This window comes from Panthera tigris, chromosome C1, assembly GCF_018350195.1.
Source record: "Panthera tigris isolate Pti1 chromosome C1, P.tigris_Pti1_mat1.1, whole genome shotgun sequence".
NCBI classification, from domain to species: domain Eukaryota; kingdom Metazoa; phylum Chordata; class Mammalia; order Carnivora; family Felidae; genus Panthera; species Panthera tigris.
This window is the reverse complement of record NC_056667.1, coordinates 203,478,322-203,498,065: the sequence shown is the minus strand read 5'-3', so window position 1 is coordinate 203,498,065 and position 19,744 is coordinate 203,478,322. Positions and strand designations below refer to the sequence as shown.

At 44.5% G+C, this 19,744-nt stretch overlaps 1 protein-coding gene across 8 annotated transcripts in view; it reads left to right on the top strand.

The window, feature by feature from the left end:
- EPHA4 (EPH receptor A4) overlaps nt 1–19,744 on the top strand; it is a 149,572-nt gene that overhangs the window by 105,426 nt on the left and 24,402 nt on the right. For 7 of the 8 annotated variants that reach the window (XM_042995412.1, XM_042995414.1, XM_042995416.1 and 4 more), the window contains 3 exons: nt 8,969–9,093; nt 10,356–10,515; nt 11,709–11,820. In XM_042995412.1, the coding sequence (XP_042851346.1) occupies nt 8,969–9,093; nt 10,356–10,515; nt 11,709–11,820 (397 nt within the window). Of the gene's footprint in view, nt 1; nt 79–8,968; nt 9,094–10,355; nt 10,516–11,708; nt 11,821–19,744 lie in introns of those variants that run through there. The other variant, XM_042995422.1, reaches the window with a different exon arrangement.

Here is a 19,744-nt window from a genome sequence, read left to right as displayed (position 1 = left end):
GATACTTAACAGAAAGGGAAGAAGATCACATTCCATCATTTAAAATATGGTTAATAGCTCCCTATAAAAGGTTTTTCTAAGATCACCTGCCACCCATTCCTCTGGAAAACTAAGTAAAGTAAGAGTCTGAGCTTAATGTTTTGTAAAGTCTTACTCTTGGATCACTTAGTGAAAGCACCAGGAGTCTCCCAAAATGAGATTCTGAAAATCGTTGTAAGCATGGGTCTGTTGTATCTTTTGGTAAGTGTTATGGTGCCCTGCTTTACTTCATACAGTATTTGTTTAAAATAGACTCTTTGTACTGACCTTGGAAAGAAATCACCTTCTGGAAAAATAATGCACCCCTCATATATTTTAAGTGTATGCTTAATTAATATTAATACATCCATATTTAAAGATAAATGAGCTTCATTTAATCCAGAGTCTTCTAAAGGCTTCAATCGAGAATTTGGTTCTAGATCTTTTGTTGAATAGGAAAATAATTCAGTATCGATTTTGGAATCATCAACTTTTTTGGTACCTTTTTTCTTTTTAATTTCTTTGATATTTATTTATTTCTGAGACAGAGAGAGACAGAGCATGAGCGGGGGAGGCGCAGAGAGAGAGGGAGACACAGAATCCGAAGCAGGCTCCAGGCTCTGAGCTGTCAGCACAGAGCCCGACGCGGGGCTCGAACTCACAAACCATGAGATCGTGACCTGAAACGAAGTCGGTCGCTCAACCGACTGAGCCACCCAGGCGCCCCTCGGTACCTTTAAAAAAAAAAAACAATTTTACAGATTTATTTCTTGACTATGATAGAATGTGCTTAGGTGCTTATTAATGGCACAGCAGCTAAAAGCTGTGGGGTGCAGAGTGGCGTTCTTACATTGGTGATGTATCGAGGAGGGTGGACAGGAATGCAGTCTTAATGACTTTTACCTAAAAAATAACGGAGGGCTAACCCAGCTGGTTGAGTGTATTGCAAACGAAATCATGTGTATATGAAAACACTGCGGGTGCCTGGGTGGCTCAGGGCCATTCCATTCTTGCATGATCTCAAGTTCCTGAGCTCGAGCCCCACATAGGGCTGTGCGCTGAGGGCACTGGATTCTGAGTCTCCTCTCTGCTCCTCCCCGGCTTGTGCTCTCTCTCTCTCTCTATCTCTTTCAAAGGAAATGAATAAACTTAAAAAAAATAAAATAAAATGAAACACGGCACACCGCAGTGATAATAGTAAAAAAACAAAAACAAAAACAAAATCACAGTGATGTTCAATGCCATTGGTCGTACAAAGCTCAGAGGAGAAATCCTTCCCTCCTTTTGGTGGAATGTGAAGAAAGCAATTAATATTAGCACGAGAGTTCTTAGCATTGCTGTGACGACAAAACCCTTAATCACAAGGATATCATTAGTGTTCTGGAGCATTTAATTTTGATGCCTGACAGCGTTTTAAAATGCACAAACCTTTGATAAAGAGCAAATCAGAGCTGCAGTGTTGAAATGAGAAAGAAAGGGGGGAACAAAAACCACCTTAAGCTCCAAGTAATTAAATTTAAGTATGCCATTTGCATTAAGCAGAGATATGTATAAACTTCGGGTTTATTTTTCCTATCCGTGAAAGACCCCTTGAGTAAACATCATCCCTTTACATTCAGATCCTGGGGAGGGGGAACCCCGCTGTGGTTAAGAAGTCCTTTTCCCTCTAAGCACTGGGCATTGTTGTACCACTGACATCCTTGGCTTTTGGTTTCTTGACTTTCATAAAAGGCTGTTTTCACTCTTCCTTGCCTGCAGGCTGGAGACCTTTCACTGCATCTGTTTATTTCCTGCCTTCCTCCCTCCGCCCTCCTAATTTGGGCCAGTAGTGAAATGCAGTCGATCTGTTTCAGTGCTTTCACCCTCCCCCCCCACCCCCACTCCAAGTCCTCGGAACTGTTTTTAATTCATCGCTCCTGATACTGGACCCAAGCAAACAGTTTGATGGCCCGCGGTGATTCACAGCAACTCCTTCCTGCCTTTCTTTGCTCCTTATCTTTTTTTTTTTTTTCTCCTCTCCATCCTATTTGGGTGTCAGAAGTACCAAACTGCTGCAGTAAAATGACTTGTAGGTGTTTAATGGCAAGTCATTGAGGAAGCGAATAAAAGAAAATTGTAGCACTCGCGTCGGTGGGGAGCAAGGAGAACTGCTGAGCTTTGAACCAAAGAAAGTTAAATTTACCATTTGCTTAAAAAGGAGCCTCCTCTGTTTGACATCAAAGCATCTCCTGTAATTCTTCCTTGTGAAATGTACCACCGTTAGAGAGTCATGATAGAGCCCCCGAATCTGTGCTGTTTCTGTCTATCAAAAACACACAAGGAGATAAAACCCACATGTGCTTTCTGCGTGCATGGGGCCAGGTCTCCCACCAAGCGTAACCACAGGTACATAGCAAATGGGGATTCTATTCAGAAAGCATTCTCAGTTTCCCAGGGATATGTGGAATTCTGAATACAGAATTATTTGAAGGGGGGGGGTGATAATTTATGTTGGCTTTCTAGTAGAAAGCTCAGATCATTCAACCTTCAAGCTTTGGTGAGTTTTTTTTTTTCTTTCATCTTCAATGGTTTTTGGTCCATCTTTAAAAAAATGATATTTTACTACCATTTTACTTGTTTTCCATTTTACTTGTTTTCAATGAGTGTGAGGAAAGATATCTGTTCCACATGCTTAATCTTGCTGCCCTTAACCTGATTACATAGGGTTCTGTACTCTATTACCCTGACACTTCATCAGTGATGTCCTTTTGGTGGGATTTCGGGGATCCACGTAGTACCTAATGGCTTCTTCTGGCAAGGATGGACTTTGTTTACATTAGCGCATCTTTGGAGATAACTCTGGTCTTACAAAACAAGAGAGATGCTTAGGGCCCTTTCTGGATTCAGGATTATGACTTGGTGGGAGAGATTTCACCACCACGGTACCTTTGTGGTTAGGAGAACTATTTACATACCCTCCGGATACAGAGGTGAAATCCAGAGAGGACTGTCAACACCTCCGTCAACCAAAAGAACAAATCCCTCAAAATGCTGTCTGTAACAGGTGCAGTGAAAACTAGTTTTTAATGTCAACTCACATTTGAATGACATTTTACAACCTGTGTGCTTGAAAGAAGTTCAGAAGCATCTCGTATCTCTTAGAAAACAGAGACCCCATTTATAATTAGAATTGTCCTTTGCTTTAGTCCTAATTGTCAATAGCTTAGTTAACTTAAATAGCAGAACCAGACCCACAAAAGGTCGTCTGAAACAGGTGCAGATAAAAAAGTTGTTTTAGGAATGACTTACTTCTGGTACTTTATATTTAGAAAACATTTCAGTGTCTACAAAGATTTTTTTAAGCTCTGTTTTCACATTTAGTTCACTTTTATTCGTTTGACAAATTTATAGAGCACTCACTGTGTGCCAGACACGGTCTTGAATAGTTTGGATATAGATATGAACAAGGGAAAGCTCTACTTTTGTGGAGTGTACATTCTCGTAACTCACATGCTTGTATCTGAGAGGAAGGTGGCTCAGAAATGGGAGAATGGAGTGAAGGAAGTTTGAGCGACTTGCCCAAGACGGCAGCTGGTAAATTTCAAACCCAGAATTTTGCCCCCAATCCTTCTAGAAGTCATTGGTCTTCCCACCAAATTAGTAAAGCAAAGAATACTTGTAAGTATATGAATCAAATATATTTTCATCTTTATCTCATTTCACATGTCCTAGATGAGCCCTCCGTGCTCACAGAGTCAGAGTGCTAAGTGTTTTCTTGAAATTTCCAGTCATATTTGGAGCAGGTACACCTCTATTCAGCCATCTTTCACCTTTCTGCCTCTTGTTTGTCCCTCCGAATCTTGACCGTGTTTCACCAACCTTATTCCAAATCCTTCTAGAGTTCTTTCTGCAATTTGCAATGCCCTCCTGCCTATTCTGGCTTCTCATCTCAGCCACTATCTTTATTTAGCCAGATAGCGCTTAACTGTCTAAACATAAATGCCTCCTTAGCTCTTTGGATTTTAAGTTCTTCGAGCAGAGGCTTAAAGGGCGTTTGTCGAATGACTGAACGGTTATGTCAGCGCGATTTGTAAGCGAAAAGGAAAGGGAATAGAGAATATGGTTTGGATTAAAAACTACTGAATACCCTTGAGATTAATAGGATGTGGTCTCAGATGACAGACAGCATCTCAGGACAGGAAAGTGGACATCTGTCGGTCATTGGAAATACTGCTCCTAACACTTGAAAATTAAGGACTTAATTGAATTAAGTCACAAACCTTTCTTTCAAACTACCCCAGAGTAGTTCTTGCCTTTGTGATGTTCACATCCATCAGTCATCTTTCTCAACCATGTTACTGTTGATTAGCATGACCAGCTGTCCTAGTTGTGTGTTATTCCAAAATTCTAGCCACGGAAGAATTCTTCCTCATGTCCGGGGGCACAAAACTTTCCTTAAAGCAAACATCTGTTTTATGAGGGAAGTCTGTGGGTAGGTAGGACTGCTTCCAACCTAAGACGTGTCTTTTTCTTCAACTGAGGATACTTTCATCAGCCTTCCGCTTCCTCCCGACTTTTCCTCTGACTCTTCAGCAGGTGTATTGCGTGTCTAAAGCCACAGTGGGATAAGGAAGCGCCCACCTCACCTCATACTTCTCCCCGTCACTATGGGAGAATCTGGAAAAGAAGAGGTTACCAGGAACTGTCTCCTCTTGAGTTCTAGAAAATGGGTGTCTTCTCTGTGAGACTATCATAAAAATTTCCTCTGGCTCCTGGGTGGCTCAGTCAGCTGGGCGTCGGACTTCGGCTCAGGTCATGATCTGCGGTCCGTGAGTTCGAGCCCCGCACCTGGCTCTGTGCTGACAGCTCAGAGCCTGGAGCCTGCTTCGGATTCTGGGTCTTCCTGTCTCTCTGCCCCTCCCGCTCTCTTTCTCTCTCTCTCTCTCTCTCTCTCTCAAAATAAATAAAGTTAAAAAACAAGCTGATGGATAAGATGGGTCTTAATTTGATACCAAGGACTGGATTTGATTCCGATTTGTCTGCCCCTTCCTAGTTTTTCCTTGTTCTCTTGGTGCTCACTAAGTATGTGCTTAGTGGATAAGTTAGTCAGTACTGAGGAAAAACTATGTGTCCACGGTTTTCAGAATGTAAGCCAGAGAACTGAGAGGCAAGCAGGACCTTTTTTCTGCTTGGTGTTTTATTTTATTTTTTTAAGTTTATTATTTTTTTAAATTTATTTTAAGAGAGAAAGAGAAAGAATGAGGGAGGGAGGGGGAGAGAGAGAGAGAGAGAGAGAGAGAGAGAGAGAGAGAGACAATCCCAATCAGGCTCTGCACCGACAGCACGGAGCCTGACGTGGAGCTCAAACGGACAAACCTTGAGATCGTGACCCGCGCTGACACCAACAGTGGACACTCAACTGACTTGAGTCACCCAGCCACCCCCTGCTTGGTGTTTTTATGTTGACCCAAATTTCCCCTATGGTGAGGGGCCCTCTTTGGAACTAAGGCACCGATTTGTTATCTTTGAGGGAGGAGAGTGTTCAATCTGTTATTCTATTGGGAGATCGTCTTGCAAATGTGTTAGCAGAGGACAGAGCCCTGGGGTGTCTGGACCCGGGATCCGAAACCTTTCTAATTGAGAAGGACTCGACAGGATTTACCAAAATGTGGAAACATCCCAATGGTGGCGTCAGAGATCATGTTAGTGAAAGTCCACGTGGACCATTCTGTAATACTGAGTTGCCCTGTGTGAAAGTTTGTTTCTCCCCAGTTCTCTCTCAGTGACACCAGTTACTCCAAGGCCAGAATCTCAAGCTGGTGCGGGGATTATCCTTAAGGCGTCTCTCACCCGGGGCTAATCTCTATTTTTGGTAAGGCACAGAGAGGAGGCAAGAATGTCCAGCCAACCTTGATAGCATTGTTTATTTCCATATTCATTTTTATGGCTACCCGCTATTAACTGCCAGTGATAACAAGATTTCATGTATATCAGGAATGGGGCTTTCTTTTTAAGTACATCTCGAGTCAGTAGAGGGTGTTGGCTCAAGAAAAATATCGCCGAAAGCACAGTACCCGTTGCAGAGGGATGCGGCAGCGGCTACGTGGACGGCATGAGAAAACGAGCTCGGGGACCATTGGGGTAGGAGAACGATCGAGAAGTGCCATTGCCAACTGCCTCCTCTGGGGAAGCGAGCTGCAGCCGGGCCCACGTGGCAGGCGATGGCTTCCAGATGTGGAGTTGGAGGCTGGATTGGAGGCAGGGTAGGAAGGGCGAGGGAAGAACCCCCTACGTGGCTTACCATGTGACGTGGCTTACCATGTGGCGTGGCTCCAGATTGCCTCTTTCCTCCAGAGCGGCAGTGCGGTGAAGCCCAGAGTTTTCCAGACTGGCGTTCTTTGTGCCAGCGAAGGTAAGACGCTCTCCTCCGGGGAAGGAAGGGCTGCCCTGTTAGACTGCTGTGCGGTTGCACGTTTTAGTTGGTATATTCCCTCAATCTCACTTGGCGACGGAACGCCTTTGTCGCTGCGGCCCGGGACACAGGCTTTCCTGAACACGCCCGTTCAGAAAGACTGCAGACATGACAGCCACACGGCATCATGCCTTTCGGGAATTAGAAGGACGCTGCATTTCTCTTTCTGTCTCGTTTTCTCCCGTTTTTACGACAGCCGAGTCAGAGCGCGCACTGTTGGTGTATTTGCACATTTGTGCGCACGGATTCTCCGCCTCGAGCCGCATGAGGGATATTCTATTAGTGCACGTGATTGCGTTGTGAACTCCCTGCCTGCGCTATGGTGAGCACTTCGGTAGCGTGCATATTCCCCTTCAGAAACCCTGCCGCCCCAGCTTCTAAAATGGGAATCAGGTTCATGGCCCACGTGCAGCAGTTGAGCGGTAACCCAACCAGAGAGAAACCCAGCTCAGTTCGTCAGTGCGCCCCAAGGGCAGCTGGGCAATGCTTTCCCGAGGAATCTGCCACTTATCAGGATCTGACCCAGGCCGTTTCTGAGAGAAAGTCCATTTTATAACTTTATGATCCCCCCCCGCCCCCCCCCCACCGCTTTCTTTCTAAAGTCCTTGCTTTTCTGTTTCACTTTCCAATCCCGAACAGCGGAGCTTAAAGAGCCCCTTTTTATGGAGTGTATGCTAAAGTGCTCTGTTAGGCAATGTATTTATTACCTGGAGTGAAATAGCTTTTCACAGCCGGGCAGCTTTCTTAGCCTTCTTGCCATCTCCGTATTTCAGAGAGTCACTCCTGGCATTTTGCGGGACAATGGTTCCGTGTCAACCGGGAAGGAGCGAGAGAGAGAGAGAGAGAGAGAGAGAGAGAGGGAAAACGTGCGTGTGCGTCTGTGTGTGTTGGGGGAGGGAAGCCTAATGCCGCTAATGAGCACATTTCCGGTTTTCATTTTCTTCAGATGTTCAGTGGCTTCCATATGGCTGCGGCACACAGCTCTCTGTTCATCCACTTGGGTATTGTTACTAACCTTGGGGTTGCCTTTGATGGAGGACATGTGTATCCACTGTATCTCTCACTTGTGTTTGTGCCTGAGATTCAGTCTGGAATAGCTTCGGGGGAGAAGGAGAGGGAGAGAGAAATAGGGCAGGGTGGGTGCGTGTGCCCGCGCGCGTGGGGATGTGCACGCGCCCTCTTGAAGCACCCCTAGGGGAGATGCCAGGCTGCCCAATCCAGGCCTCCGGAGAGGTGCTCCCTGCTGGATTAACTTGAGCTGGAAGGTTCCCTTGTGGGATGATGGCATCTCTGGTTGCTTTCCTTTCCATCAAGATACCTGTCAGATATGGTCAAGCGTGTTTGTTTGAAGTTAGCCCCAGTTCATTTTTAGTGACAATTTATTTTCACTTGTTCTCTTGTTTCCTCTGAGTTAGGGTTTGGCAGTCGTGTGTGTGCTGGGAAAGAGCAGGACACTATGATGTTGTTCCCCAGGGGCCATTGTTTGATGTCTGTTTTCGCGTTTTCTCCCGATTTGGTAACAAACAAGAATATGCATTCAATTTGGGAAGACCCCCCCCCCAATCTCTGGTTGTACAGACCAGCTTTGTTAGGTAAGATTGCAGATTTCATGAATGCCCCTCTTCTCCCTGTAATGGCACATTTGTGTCGTTGTCAGTCACAGCAGAGCTCGACAACAGCGGGCTGGAGAGGTGACCGTCACAAGGAAGAAGAGGGCAGCCTGGTTTTAAAGATCTCAAAATACCCACCCCCCACCCCCCGACAACACACCCGGTAGAGGACCGTTTTTGTGTCTGTTTTCGGGGAATGAAGAAAGTTGGCTACTCAGCAGGCAAAAGCAAGATCTCAGCTTCTGTAAAAATAGCTGCAAAACGTCACACGTGTGCAGAGAGAACATCGTCGCTTTATTTGGGTTCATCATAATTTGCATCATCGTGCCACACTGCAAACGTAGCTACAATGGAGCAGTACTTTTATCTATGTTGGAAAGGATATAGATTCTTTGCATGTCCTACAGTACTCCGGGAAGAGTTGCAAATTCTCCTGCTGGTATAAAATTAAAGATCTGTAAGATGACTCTGGAGGTGGGATGAGGTGCAGTTTTACTCAGCTCAAGAGGAGCTCTTCCAGTGCCTTTCCCGGCTTGCCAAAATAAAGAAGCAGGAGGCGTTCTCTGTACCTCCAGCCTTTTGTGAGACGTGGCTGCAAGCTCTGTGGAGGTGACGCCACAGGCCTGTGGACCGACCAGCCTCTTACTTCAGAGGTTATCTTTCTAAGACAAACCATATGCCACAGTATTGAAGAGAACCATACGACTGGTACGCCTTTGTCCTGGGAAGGAGTGAAATGGGGACGGCGGCGGGGGGGGGGGGACGACAAGACAATCCTTGACACTCTTCTTAAGTAGAATGAAATTATTGATTGAGACCGCCATTTTCTTCCCCGTTAAAGCAAGAAGTCTCTTGTTTTCGCTTGTTTGTTTGTTTGTTTTCCCAATAGCACCATCGTCCATTGCTTTGGTCCAGGCTAAAGAAGTTACAAGGTACAGTGTTGCTCTGGCTTGGCTGGAACCAGATAGACCCAACGGGGTGATCTTGGAGTATGAAGTCAAGTATTACGAGAAGGTATTACTTGGATGAGCAAGCTTCCTTCCTTCCTTCTTTCTGTTCCTTCCCTCCCTCCCTCCCTCCCTCCCTTTCTCCCTTCCCTCCTTTCTTCCTTTGTCTCTCTAGTTTTTAGCCAGTTGTAAATGCTGAGTACCAGTGAATTTCAAGACCAAATGCATTTTGTTCCCCAATCGAATCCAATTATGAATTTTATATATTAAATCCGTTATCTTGAAAAATAGGAAAAATACATTGTGTTCTAATATAACCATTTTTTTTTTCTTTCGAGTAATGGGAATCAAGATAGCGAAGAAGTTCTTATATATAAGCCTTCTATCAGTGAGAGTGACTCATAAAAGTCGAAATAATGATCTGTTTAAGTAGATCACTGCTATTCAGAATCAAGGTGTGGGTTTTGATGACTTTTAATAGAAAATCGGGGAAGGAAAATTACATTTTTCAGCCTCTTAAAGTTATAGAAAGACATTATTTTTACAAATAACTTGTCTCTCATAAAGGACAGGATTCTGAAGAGAGCTATTTGCATTCACGATTGTCTAGAAAATGAACAATTGACTTCTCTTTCTTTTTAAAGATAATCACTTATTGGCTTCCTTATTAAAAGCAGAAAAGGGACAGGATTTATTTTTCACTGAAACCAGATTACAACATTTTTGACATTTTCTAGACAGAAAATAGAAAAAGACAAGAGAACTTCTTACAGCTATTGCTCTTAAATTGTCAACTGTGGAGTGAGAAAAGCCACCAACCATCGTCTGATGTTCTTTTCAAAAAAGATTATAAGTAAAGGTCTGGATATGGTCAGCGTCAATGGTGATCATACCTGAACTCCACGTGTCTTTCCACATCCAACATGTAACAGTGGTACTTCCCACATCAAAGAGAATATAAGGTTTAGAGAGTTTATCAATCTCTACTTTCAACTTCTGAGTGCCCTGGCCTGGTTCCTTTAAAATTGGGCCTAGAGGGGCGCCTGGGTGGCGCAGTCGGTTAAGCGTCCGACTTCAGCCAGGTCACGATCTCGCGGTCCGTGAGTTCGAGCCCCGCGTCGGGCTCTGGGCTGACGGCTCGGAGCCTGGAGCCTGTTTCCGATTCTGTGTCTCCCTCTCTCTCTGCCCCTCCCCCGTTCATGCTCTGTCTCTCTCTGTCCCAAAAATAAATAAAAAACGTTGAGAAAAAAAAAAATTTTTAAATTGGGCCTAGAATAGGTGATGGATTTATTTAGCACCTTCCCCAATTTTATCGTCCCCATGATGCAGGATCAGAATGAGCGAAGCTACCGGATCGTCCGGACGGCTGCCAGAAACACGGATATCAAAGGCCTGAATCCTCTTACTTCCTACGTGTTCCATGTGCGAGCCAGGACAGCAGCCGGCTATGGAGACTTCAGTGAGCCCCTAGAGGTCACGACCAACACAGGTATCAGCTGCTGAGGCCCTTTTTTACAGTCTAGGTGAAATCACACTACAGTGAAATCCAAGGAGCTGTACCTCATTTTTGGTCAGGCACACATTCTGTTGCAACGAACACTGCGTGGAAATAAGATGTCTGTAACTTGGAAAATCCCATGCTATTTAGAAAAGAGCATTTTTCGTATTATCTAACCTGTGTTTTTGTATGATTGAAAATGTTCTCTTCTTCTTCTTTATTTTTTTATTTTTTTATTTTGAGTCTTCTATAAATGATGAAAGAGGGGGCTGCTAAGTAGACCGATTGAGCCTTGCATAGCTCTCTTACATTAAGATAGGAAGTTTTCTCCCTGGGAAGAGTAAAGAAGGGGCCCTTTCCCCCCACCCCTTTTATTTCTTTCTGGGAATCTGTTTTAACCAAGTCAGGTCGGTTTTTTTTAAAAGCCTCTTTGGACCAATATATCAAATCTTTCAACATTGTGAGTTGGACCAACTAATTGATTGAATGGAAAATGTTAACAAAGGACATGCCCGATGAATAAGCAGTTTCCATAAGATGGCTCCCCCTATGTAATTAACCAACCAAAGTTGAGCTTACTTGAGAAGGAGACGGTAGAGAAGAATTTTCAACGTCAGTTCTCGAAAGTAATTTTATTCACAAGTTGTGAAATAAAATATGAATATAAAAACAGAAGAGGAAGTACTCTAGAATTGAATCTGAAGGGGTTTGACATTTTGGGGGGATATTCCTGGAAGGCTTCAAAGAGGACGTGGCTTGTGAGCTGGGCAATAGTAAGCAGGGTTTTGATAGATTTGGGGTGAGGGCTGGGTAAGTATTCAAAACTGCTTGTCGTTTTTGAAATTTCCAAGTGTGCTTCTCACTAAGGAACGCATCAGATCATTAAATAAGCGTTAGGGCTGAAACTAGAAACGGAAAGAAGAAAAAACAACGGGCGGTAATGTTTACCAGGGAATTTAAGAAGAATCTTCTGGTTGAAGTTCTTCATGCAGTTATACAGAGAACGTCTTCATCCCATTAAAGCTCCCTTAGAAATCCCATTGTGTAAGCACTTACCGAAGGGCAAGAGAGGCTCTGAGCGGTCCACATGGCTTCAGCACTTTGGAACTCGTGCCCCAGGCAGACAGACGTTCTAGCTCCTCGGACCTTCCCAGAGGTGATTGTTGTGTCACTGTCTTTGCCAGTGCCCTCCCGGATCATCGGAGATGGGGCTAACTCCACAGTCCTCCTGGTCTCCGTCTCAGGCAGTGTGGTGCTGGTGGTCATTCTCATTGCGGCTTTTGTCATCAGCAGGAGGTAAGCACTTAAGCCACTCACTGCCCACCCCACCCCCCATCTCGGGTTTTTATGAGGGAGCTTTTTGTCTCCTCCCCACAAAGCCGAGGCTTTTGATTAACATCATAAACAGGGCATGTGCGGTGGCCAGCTCCTTGCTCTTGGCTTTGATCTCCCCACGTCCCTGCTGGAGCTGTTGGCTGTGACTGGTGGCAGCTGAGAGTCCTGGAAAGACCCAGCTAATTCCTGGAAACCCAGCCGAGAAGCAAGCCAATGAGAGATTTCTAGATACTCTGAGCTGTAAGGTGTTACATTTATACCTCTCTTAAGCTCGGACTTACTGCCAAAGGCAAAAAAGAAGCCGTATAAAACGTGGGTCCAAAATTTGAGCCCTACCATTGGTCAGCTCTATTACTTAAACTCTTTCCGTCTTTTTTTCCCCTTTTATAAAGTAGGGCTAAAGGATCTTAGAAGATCTGCCCATAAGAGTCACTGACAGAATTTTGATGGGTAAAGTAGAGAAGTCAGCACACAGTAGGTGCTTCAACGTGAGTTCGGTGAATAATGATTGCAACCAAAGCAAATAATTGGGCTCCGCGCTCAATCTTCTTTCAGGAAAGGCCATCAACAAGGAGAACCGTTAAGCATGCTGTGGGCATCGCACTGTTTTTGGAGATGAATCTGAAACAGCAGATTACTTATTCTTCTGTGAAAGTCTACAAACTAGATACTTGAAAAACAATCTAGAAAAGAGAGGGAGAAATGAAAATGACCAGGCAGCCGATGTTTTTGATTATTGCGCTCCCCAGAGGCTCTCGAGGGATGTGGGTGGGGGGGGAGGGGTAGGGACGGCCACTTAGCTCCAATATGTGCCCACTTCTAGGCTTCTCCAACCTTCACTCCCCTATGCTGTCCACTATTTCACAAGGTGGAGCTTTTGGCAAAACAAATTTAAAAAATTAAAAAAAAAAAAAAAAGCAGAACCTGGGGATGTCAAAAACGATCATCTTAAACATAACCGCTTTCATGTAATAGAAGAGGAAAATGATCTCAGAAAGGCGCGGTACTGGTCTAGGATCATTGCGTTGCCTTCATAGGAGACCCACTGTTGGCTTACCCAGCAGCCATGCTCGGCTCCCTGGCTAGGGTCTGTTGTATCCTGTCTCTCTCTGCCTCTGCTGTTGGTGAACTAACCCGGTGATATCACGACAATGCCTCTGGCCGTTGCCACTGGCCTGAGCAAGCCATGGTGCTTTTTCCTCACTTTGTGATACTTTATAATTAGGGTGATGACTGTATATCCTAATTTGCCCGGATGGTCTCAGTTGTCACATGTATTTATTAATATCATGCCTCCTCTCCCACTGTCCCGAATGTCCGGTATTGTAGAAATGAATCACGGTCACTCTCCTACAGTATGGAACAAGAACTCATCGTGAGCAGGCACCACCTACATTTGTCATTGTGTTTGTTCTTTTCGGTGCAAAGTCCATAGCAGCATGTTTGATTAGAGCCGTGAGTTCCATCCCGAAGAACCACGAACCACTTATTCCTTTTGCTCTGTTACACACATGAAACATACATAGACGTGCCTGTCGCACCCATATATTGCTATATCTCAGTCTTTGGAAACTTCAATTTGGCCTAAACAGAATTTGACTTTTTTTCTTTAAGATTTTTTAAAAAAATGTTTATTTTTGAGAGAGAGAGAGCATGCAAGCAGGGGAAGGGGGATCTGAAGCAGGCTCTGCACTGGGCAGCAGCCAGTCCAACGCGGGGCTCTAACTCACAGACCGCGCGATCATGACCTGAGCCAAAGTCGGACGCTCAACCGACTGAGCCACCCGGGTGCCCCCAGAATTTGAATTCCAGATGGACTTACCTTTCCTGGCATTTGATTGTGGAAGTCAATCAGGATGAACCTCTTGCTTGTCCATTGCCTTTGGGTCTTGCGTATGTCCACGTGGCGGGCACACAAACACACGGGCAACTGTGTGCAATAGTCTATATCCATTTCTGATGGTGGGATGGGGGGGGTTATGAAAATCACATGGGCTCTTGCTTTCATTATCACACATTTCCGCCTCTGAAAATTTGACGGTGCATCGCAATAATTTTTAGCAGAAAGGAAAGACATTTAAAAGTCTCAAACTACGAAAAAAATTCTTAATTTCCTCCACCTCAAAATAACATTTGGCTAAAATTCAGCACCATGTGATGCTCGGAACCATCTGAGAGGATACTCGTTTGCAGAAAGTGGGTCTCGTCTTGTGTCTCAACCTCCTCTTTGATGTTGATGGGAGCCTTCGTCTATGCGACCAGTGTTTCTTTAGCGTTACCTTTGTCTTTTCAAGTTACCTTAACGATACCAATGCAACGGGAATATTTAGGAAGAAGTCACCCCATCTTAAGTTTCTTCCGGATGTTCTGCTTTGACGAAAAGAAAGGAAAAGCGCATGAAAATGTCATGCAGGAAGACAGGCTTATTAAAAGCTTGGAGCTATAGAACATAGAATCGCAAACTTGATGACTTGATTTCCGTGCTGCCTTTATTGATCACTTTATTCTTTAGGACAGAATGGATAGGAGGATGCATCGGATTTCCAATTATGAGTCCCCACCTTCGAGAATTGAACCTGTCGAGTTACCCAGCGATGATTCTTGTCCCTTCTCCCCCATTAAAAAAAAAATGTCACTTCCCAAGGCTGATAAACACTGCTTGGTGATTGGTCCTCAATGGATCACTTTTTAGAAAATGAAATGTCAACCCCTTGCCCTCCTATTGATTCTTCTTTAGTGTCGGCCATAAAGCTGTCACGGGAAAGCCGCCTGGAGCCAGGTAGCTGACAGGCTTTGCACCCGCTGATGCACACTCAGCTGCTTGTCCTCCGCACGCAAGCTGTGTGTTCTGTCACGCCGCAGTACAGATGTTTCAGTGCGACAAGAACAGGTGAAGAGGGAGGAGACGGGTAGTGCGGACAGAAGTCTGGTCCGTGCTTTCAGTGCGAAAGGTGGTAAGCGGCACCCCCAAATGATCTCGCCGACCAGTCTGGAAACCAACCCATGGAATATCCTGGCTGGGAAATGATAGGGCTGCTGCTTAACGTTTTAGAGCCACAGAATGTTGATGGCGGAGTCAGTGCCAGAGACAGAGAGACCCCCTTTTAAGGTGATCCCCCTCCAACGGAGGCCCACATGATGCCATGTGAGATTTTTTTTTTAAGAAGTAGAGGGCAGGGACCCACACAGCAAGAAAAGTTTCAGCCCTTCTGATCACCTCAAAGAAAAATCTGTCTGGTGCTAATTTGTCATTGAGGAAAGAGGAAACGGCCTCAGGCTCACAGCTGGTATCTTGCTAGAATTTTTTTTTTTCTTGATAGCAATTGTTTCATTTACTATATTTCCTTTCTACTGAGAAGCCTGAGCTGTAGGCGAGCCAGGGTAATCTCCATTTCTTTCTCAATGAGAAGATCCCCTTTTTCCTTTCGGCCAACTTGCGTGTATAAACCATTCAGGGAGCTCAGGGAAAGCATCAAACTCCCACATTTATAAACTTTACGTATTTGAAATGATACGCCGAGTATGTTGGCTTAAGACGTATTGTATGTTTTTACCACCCACGTGATCTTAAGCTAATTACCTTACATTTTTTTAGAAGCGTCTACGGTCCGTGTACCCTTCGGCCCTTGAGTTGTAATTAGAAGACTGTGTCAGCTTTGTGGGCACACGCTGTCCTTGCTGCGGGGCCGTTTACGTGCTGTTCGCCTTGTATCTATGCGATGCTGTCCCTAGAAAGTTTATCCCAAACCACGCGTGTGCGTTCTCTCAGAAGCATGACACCGTGTCCCCATACTGCTGCAGGTATTTATTTGTGGTCTCCGCAGTGGAACCACTTTATCGCTAGCTAAAGTGATTTTTGAAGGGACTGTTAACAATGACATCATAAAATGCAGCGAGAAGGTCATAACCTCCGGGACTGATGATGGAATGTGTTACGCTTCTCTGATCCCTGCTCCTTTATTGGTGATTTCATCAGGTTATCCCAAATACTATTAATCTGGGTTGCTTTAGGCCAGTGTGCCCTTCCCCCAAATAATATTTGATTATTCAAGAAAAAACTTCTAAGAAGAGACTAGAATACAAGATGAGTCTTTCCTTTCTCTTTTGGTGATCAGAGGCAAGTATTGCCTGATAACCAGGCATGGAGGTTTTTATACTGACTTTCTAATGATGGCTGGTTCTACTGGGTTATTGTTATGTCCATTCATATTGGGGTATACTGACTGTCCCCTTTTTAATAGAATTAAAGAAAAAAACAAGTGAATTGATTTTAAGAAAATAAATGAGGTGGTTGCAGCAAGATTTCTGAAAACATACATACCCATGGCTCTGGTACAGGAAACTACTTAATTCTAACACTGGCATCTTCTGTATTAGGATCTCGAGGCCTGGCGAGGAGGTTAAACAATTAACTAAACCAAGGTCCCACAGCTACTTAGTCGCCTGATCAGGACAGGAATCCATCTTCCCTGGCTTCCAATACTGGCATAGATTATTTTCATGTCCTCTGAACTGAAAAAAACTGACCCACGTCAAAAGCCCACGCGGACGGTCCGAGCGGACCCCGATTTCAGGAGTCTCAGGGCTGATGGGAGCAGTCGCAGTCTGTGAATTAATGTGCACGCCTAACGCACACCGTAAAGTCAGACTTGGCACGTTGATTTTGTCTTCGAATGAAAGCTACGATTTTCCACTTTGGAGCTAACTGTTCGCGTAATGCTGAGCCAGTTCCCATTCCGTCTGTATCTATCTTGCCTGGTGTCCTAATTGGAATATTATGATCACATAAGAATGAATGCACTCAAATGTTAGCCTCAATTGGCTCTGATGGAGTCATGTAAATTCATACAATGAAGGGGCAGATGGTACTCTGGGAACATTTCTAAACAACTTGCGTGCAATTGTACGGTTCAATTCCAACCATTTCAAAATGTTGCTCATGAAGAACATTTAGACATCATTTGGTGCAAGAACAATGACAGCTTAAGGAAGGGGAAAAAGAAGGATGGCCTCTATGAATCTTCATGGGTGATGCCATTAAATGCTGCAAAGGGTCCTCCTGGAGCCGTGCTGGTTATTACATTGCTTTATCTTCTTTAATCTGCACTTTAGCTGAATAAATTAGTTACCTTTTACTAATTAGTTTTGGAACAGTGAACCACATCAATCAAATCCATCCACTTGATCAGGGAAGTTAGTATTTTAATAAAAGCAGGGTTTTCCTGTGCTGGGCCCCTGCCACGCTCCCCCTCCAAGGTTTTGTTTGTTTTATTGAATAGTCAAGGTGCCAGAAGGACACATTGGTTGGGAGGGCAGTGCTTGGGGCTCACGCTGTTCCTCAACAATGCCTGCTAATACCCTGATTCCGCCCCCCTTTTGACAGAGGGCTGGGGAGGGCTCAGCTCTGCCTCCCAGCTCCACCTGAAGGGGAGGCTTTCCTCTCCCTCCTGCAGATGAAAGGTCCCGGCTTCCTTCTGGAGCATTCACTAAAACCCCTCCCCCCCCCCCCACCCCACCCTGTTACAATCAGATTGCCCAAATCCCAGGAATTAGAAAATCTTCAGCAACAAAGGATTCCTTCTGCCATTCAGGTGATCGGCCTTGGATGTCAGTTTAGAGTTAGCACTTCTTTAGGCTGTGTGGTTTCCTCCAGCCTGGCCAACCCAACTTCAGCGGGCTTTCCTGGAACACTAACGTACACTTTGTCCAACCCTGAGCCAAGGAAGAAGAGTCATCAGGTGACAAAGATGGATCCTGACTTGGGCATTTCCGTTTCCAGTGTATCATGGAAAAGCTAATCAGGCTACCATTCGTCTTTGAACAGTAATTTCTTGTGTTTCTTTCCCAGCATTTTCTGGACTCCTCGGGGGTTCTCTCCTCCAAGGAACACTGCAAGTCAAGAAGTTTCTTTAAGACTACACTTTCCCCTCTAATTTACTTCCTCCTTCTATGTTTAGAAGTCTGAGGAGGGGGTGGGCGTGGCCACCTTATAATTAATGACCCCTGCCATTTTGCATTTCCTCTGGCTTTGCACATATTTAATGGAGGTGCTTGATGTAAAACAGATAACTGCACTCCTGGACAGCTGGAGGCCGTTGTTTCTATTGGGATATTTCAGGGTCTTTTTGACCGACTCGCTGGCCATTTGAAGTTGGTACCAAAGCTCTCCTCTGCTCTATGCATTGTTTTGCTTCTTTAAAGGAAAGACATTCAAATCAGTATTGGAAATCTTAAGTGGTTCGAGAGATATACTTGTAATTTTAGATCATGCTTTTAGGGACGCTGATAAGATACAATCGCACAGACTGGCAGGACCCTATCACACCCCTGGGACCTCGCCACGCGTTTCCCTGACATAAAATCTTGTTTTCATAGTCCCTGACCTAACACTTCTATTTCCTTTAAAAGGGGAAAGGGGTGGGGAGGGGCCGAGGGGACTACATCTCCCATCCAGACGCTTGGTTTCGGGACATTTCGACGTGTTGTGTTTCCTTGATGAAGCAATGGCTTTTCAAAGCAGTGGAATCCAACTTAAGTGGATATACTGATATAAAATACAGTATTACTTACAATAACTCTCATCAGATATCTTGATATAACTTCATCTCCACTACGAGGGGCATGTGAAATAGTGAGCGGATCAGGGGAGACGCACTCCTGTCCTTGCTAAGAGGGTCGTGGGTGAATCACTTGCCCCATGTGCTGTGGAACTGAGCATGTCTGTCTGGCTGCCTACTTCCCTGGGGTTGTCGTGAAGATAGGATTCAATAATAGACACGATGGCTCTTTAAAAAGTTGAAAGCAAAGTAAAAATGCAAGAATTCTACATGCTTGGCAGTTAACTCTAGTGACTGAGGTCTCTGTTTACCAAGCTGCTTCCTGCTTTGTAAACAGTTAGGGGAGGGGATGATAATGTGTCCGGAACACTCTGAAAAGTGAAATGCGGTGTACAAGTGGAAGGTGGTATTACTTGCAGGGAAATGACAACGCACAGAGAGACATCTGCAGGCCCTGAGGGCCCGATCGCAGAGCTGGATCCTGCACCAAGGACAATCAGGAGCTGATGGGGGACCGTGATGGGACTGCATCTCCGGTTGTCCAGTTCGGCCCCGTTAGGTTCTCTGCTGTTCTCTCTTTTACACGATCATCCCACCCTTCTCTACTTGCTCAAAGTTCAGGGGTTCAGGGGTCCAGACTCTGATAGGACCACACTGCCGAGATGCTTTATGGCCTCAGTTTCCTCACTGTAAGAAATCTGGACTTACCTTGTCTGTAAAGGTCCTAGAAACTAGGAGATGATTATAAACTCCAGTGAACTCCAGTGTACTTTACATTTGGGACAGAAACACAAATGCACACATCTTATTCACTTATTTGACCTCATCGTCCCCCAAACTTTAGAAATCCGTTGTACCAACTGAGTTGAGCTTTTGATTCATTTCAGCGATATACACACACACACATATATATATACACACATGCATGCATATATAACGTATCAAAATTATTGATTTAAGATTTATACGTATTCAAGATTTCTGACTCCCAAGACTTTTGTAACACCCAAAGCTCATTTCTTTAGGACATTTAGAGCAGAATACCAACTGTGAGACCGTACGCCATTATTTTGGAAAGAGATTTCGGCTACAAATGGAAACTTCTCGTTTTTACTCTTTCAAGTTTCCTACAAACTCTTAAGGAACGTGATCAAGTAGAAAGCGCAAATATTTACCTTTTAAATTTTCATTAATAATTTAGGAGTTTGTAAGCAGCAGCTGAAACCAATAACCACAAAAGTATTGTTTTAAGAATATCATATAATATGATAATGAGGTTTTTGTCAATAACCACAAAACTATTGTTTTAAGAATATCATATAATATGA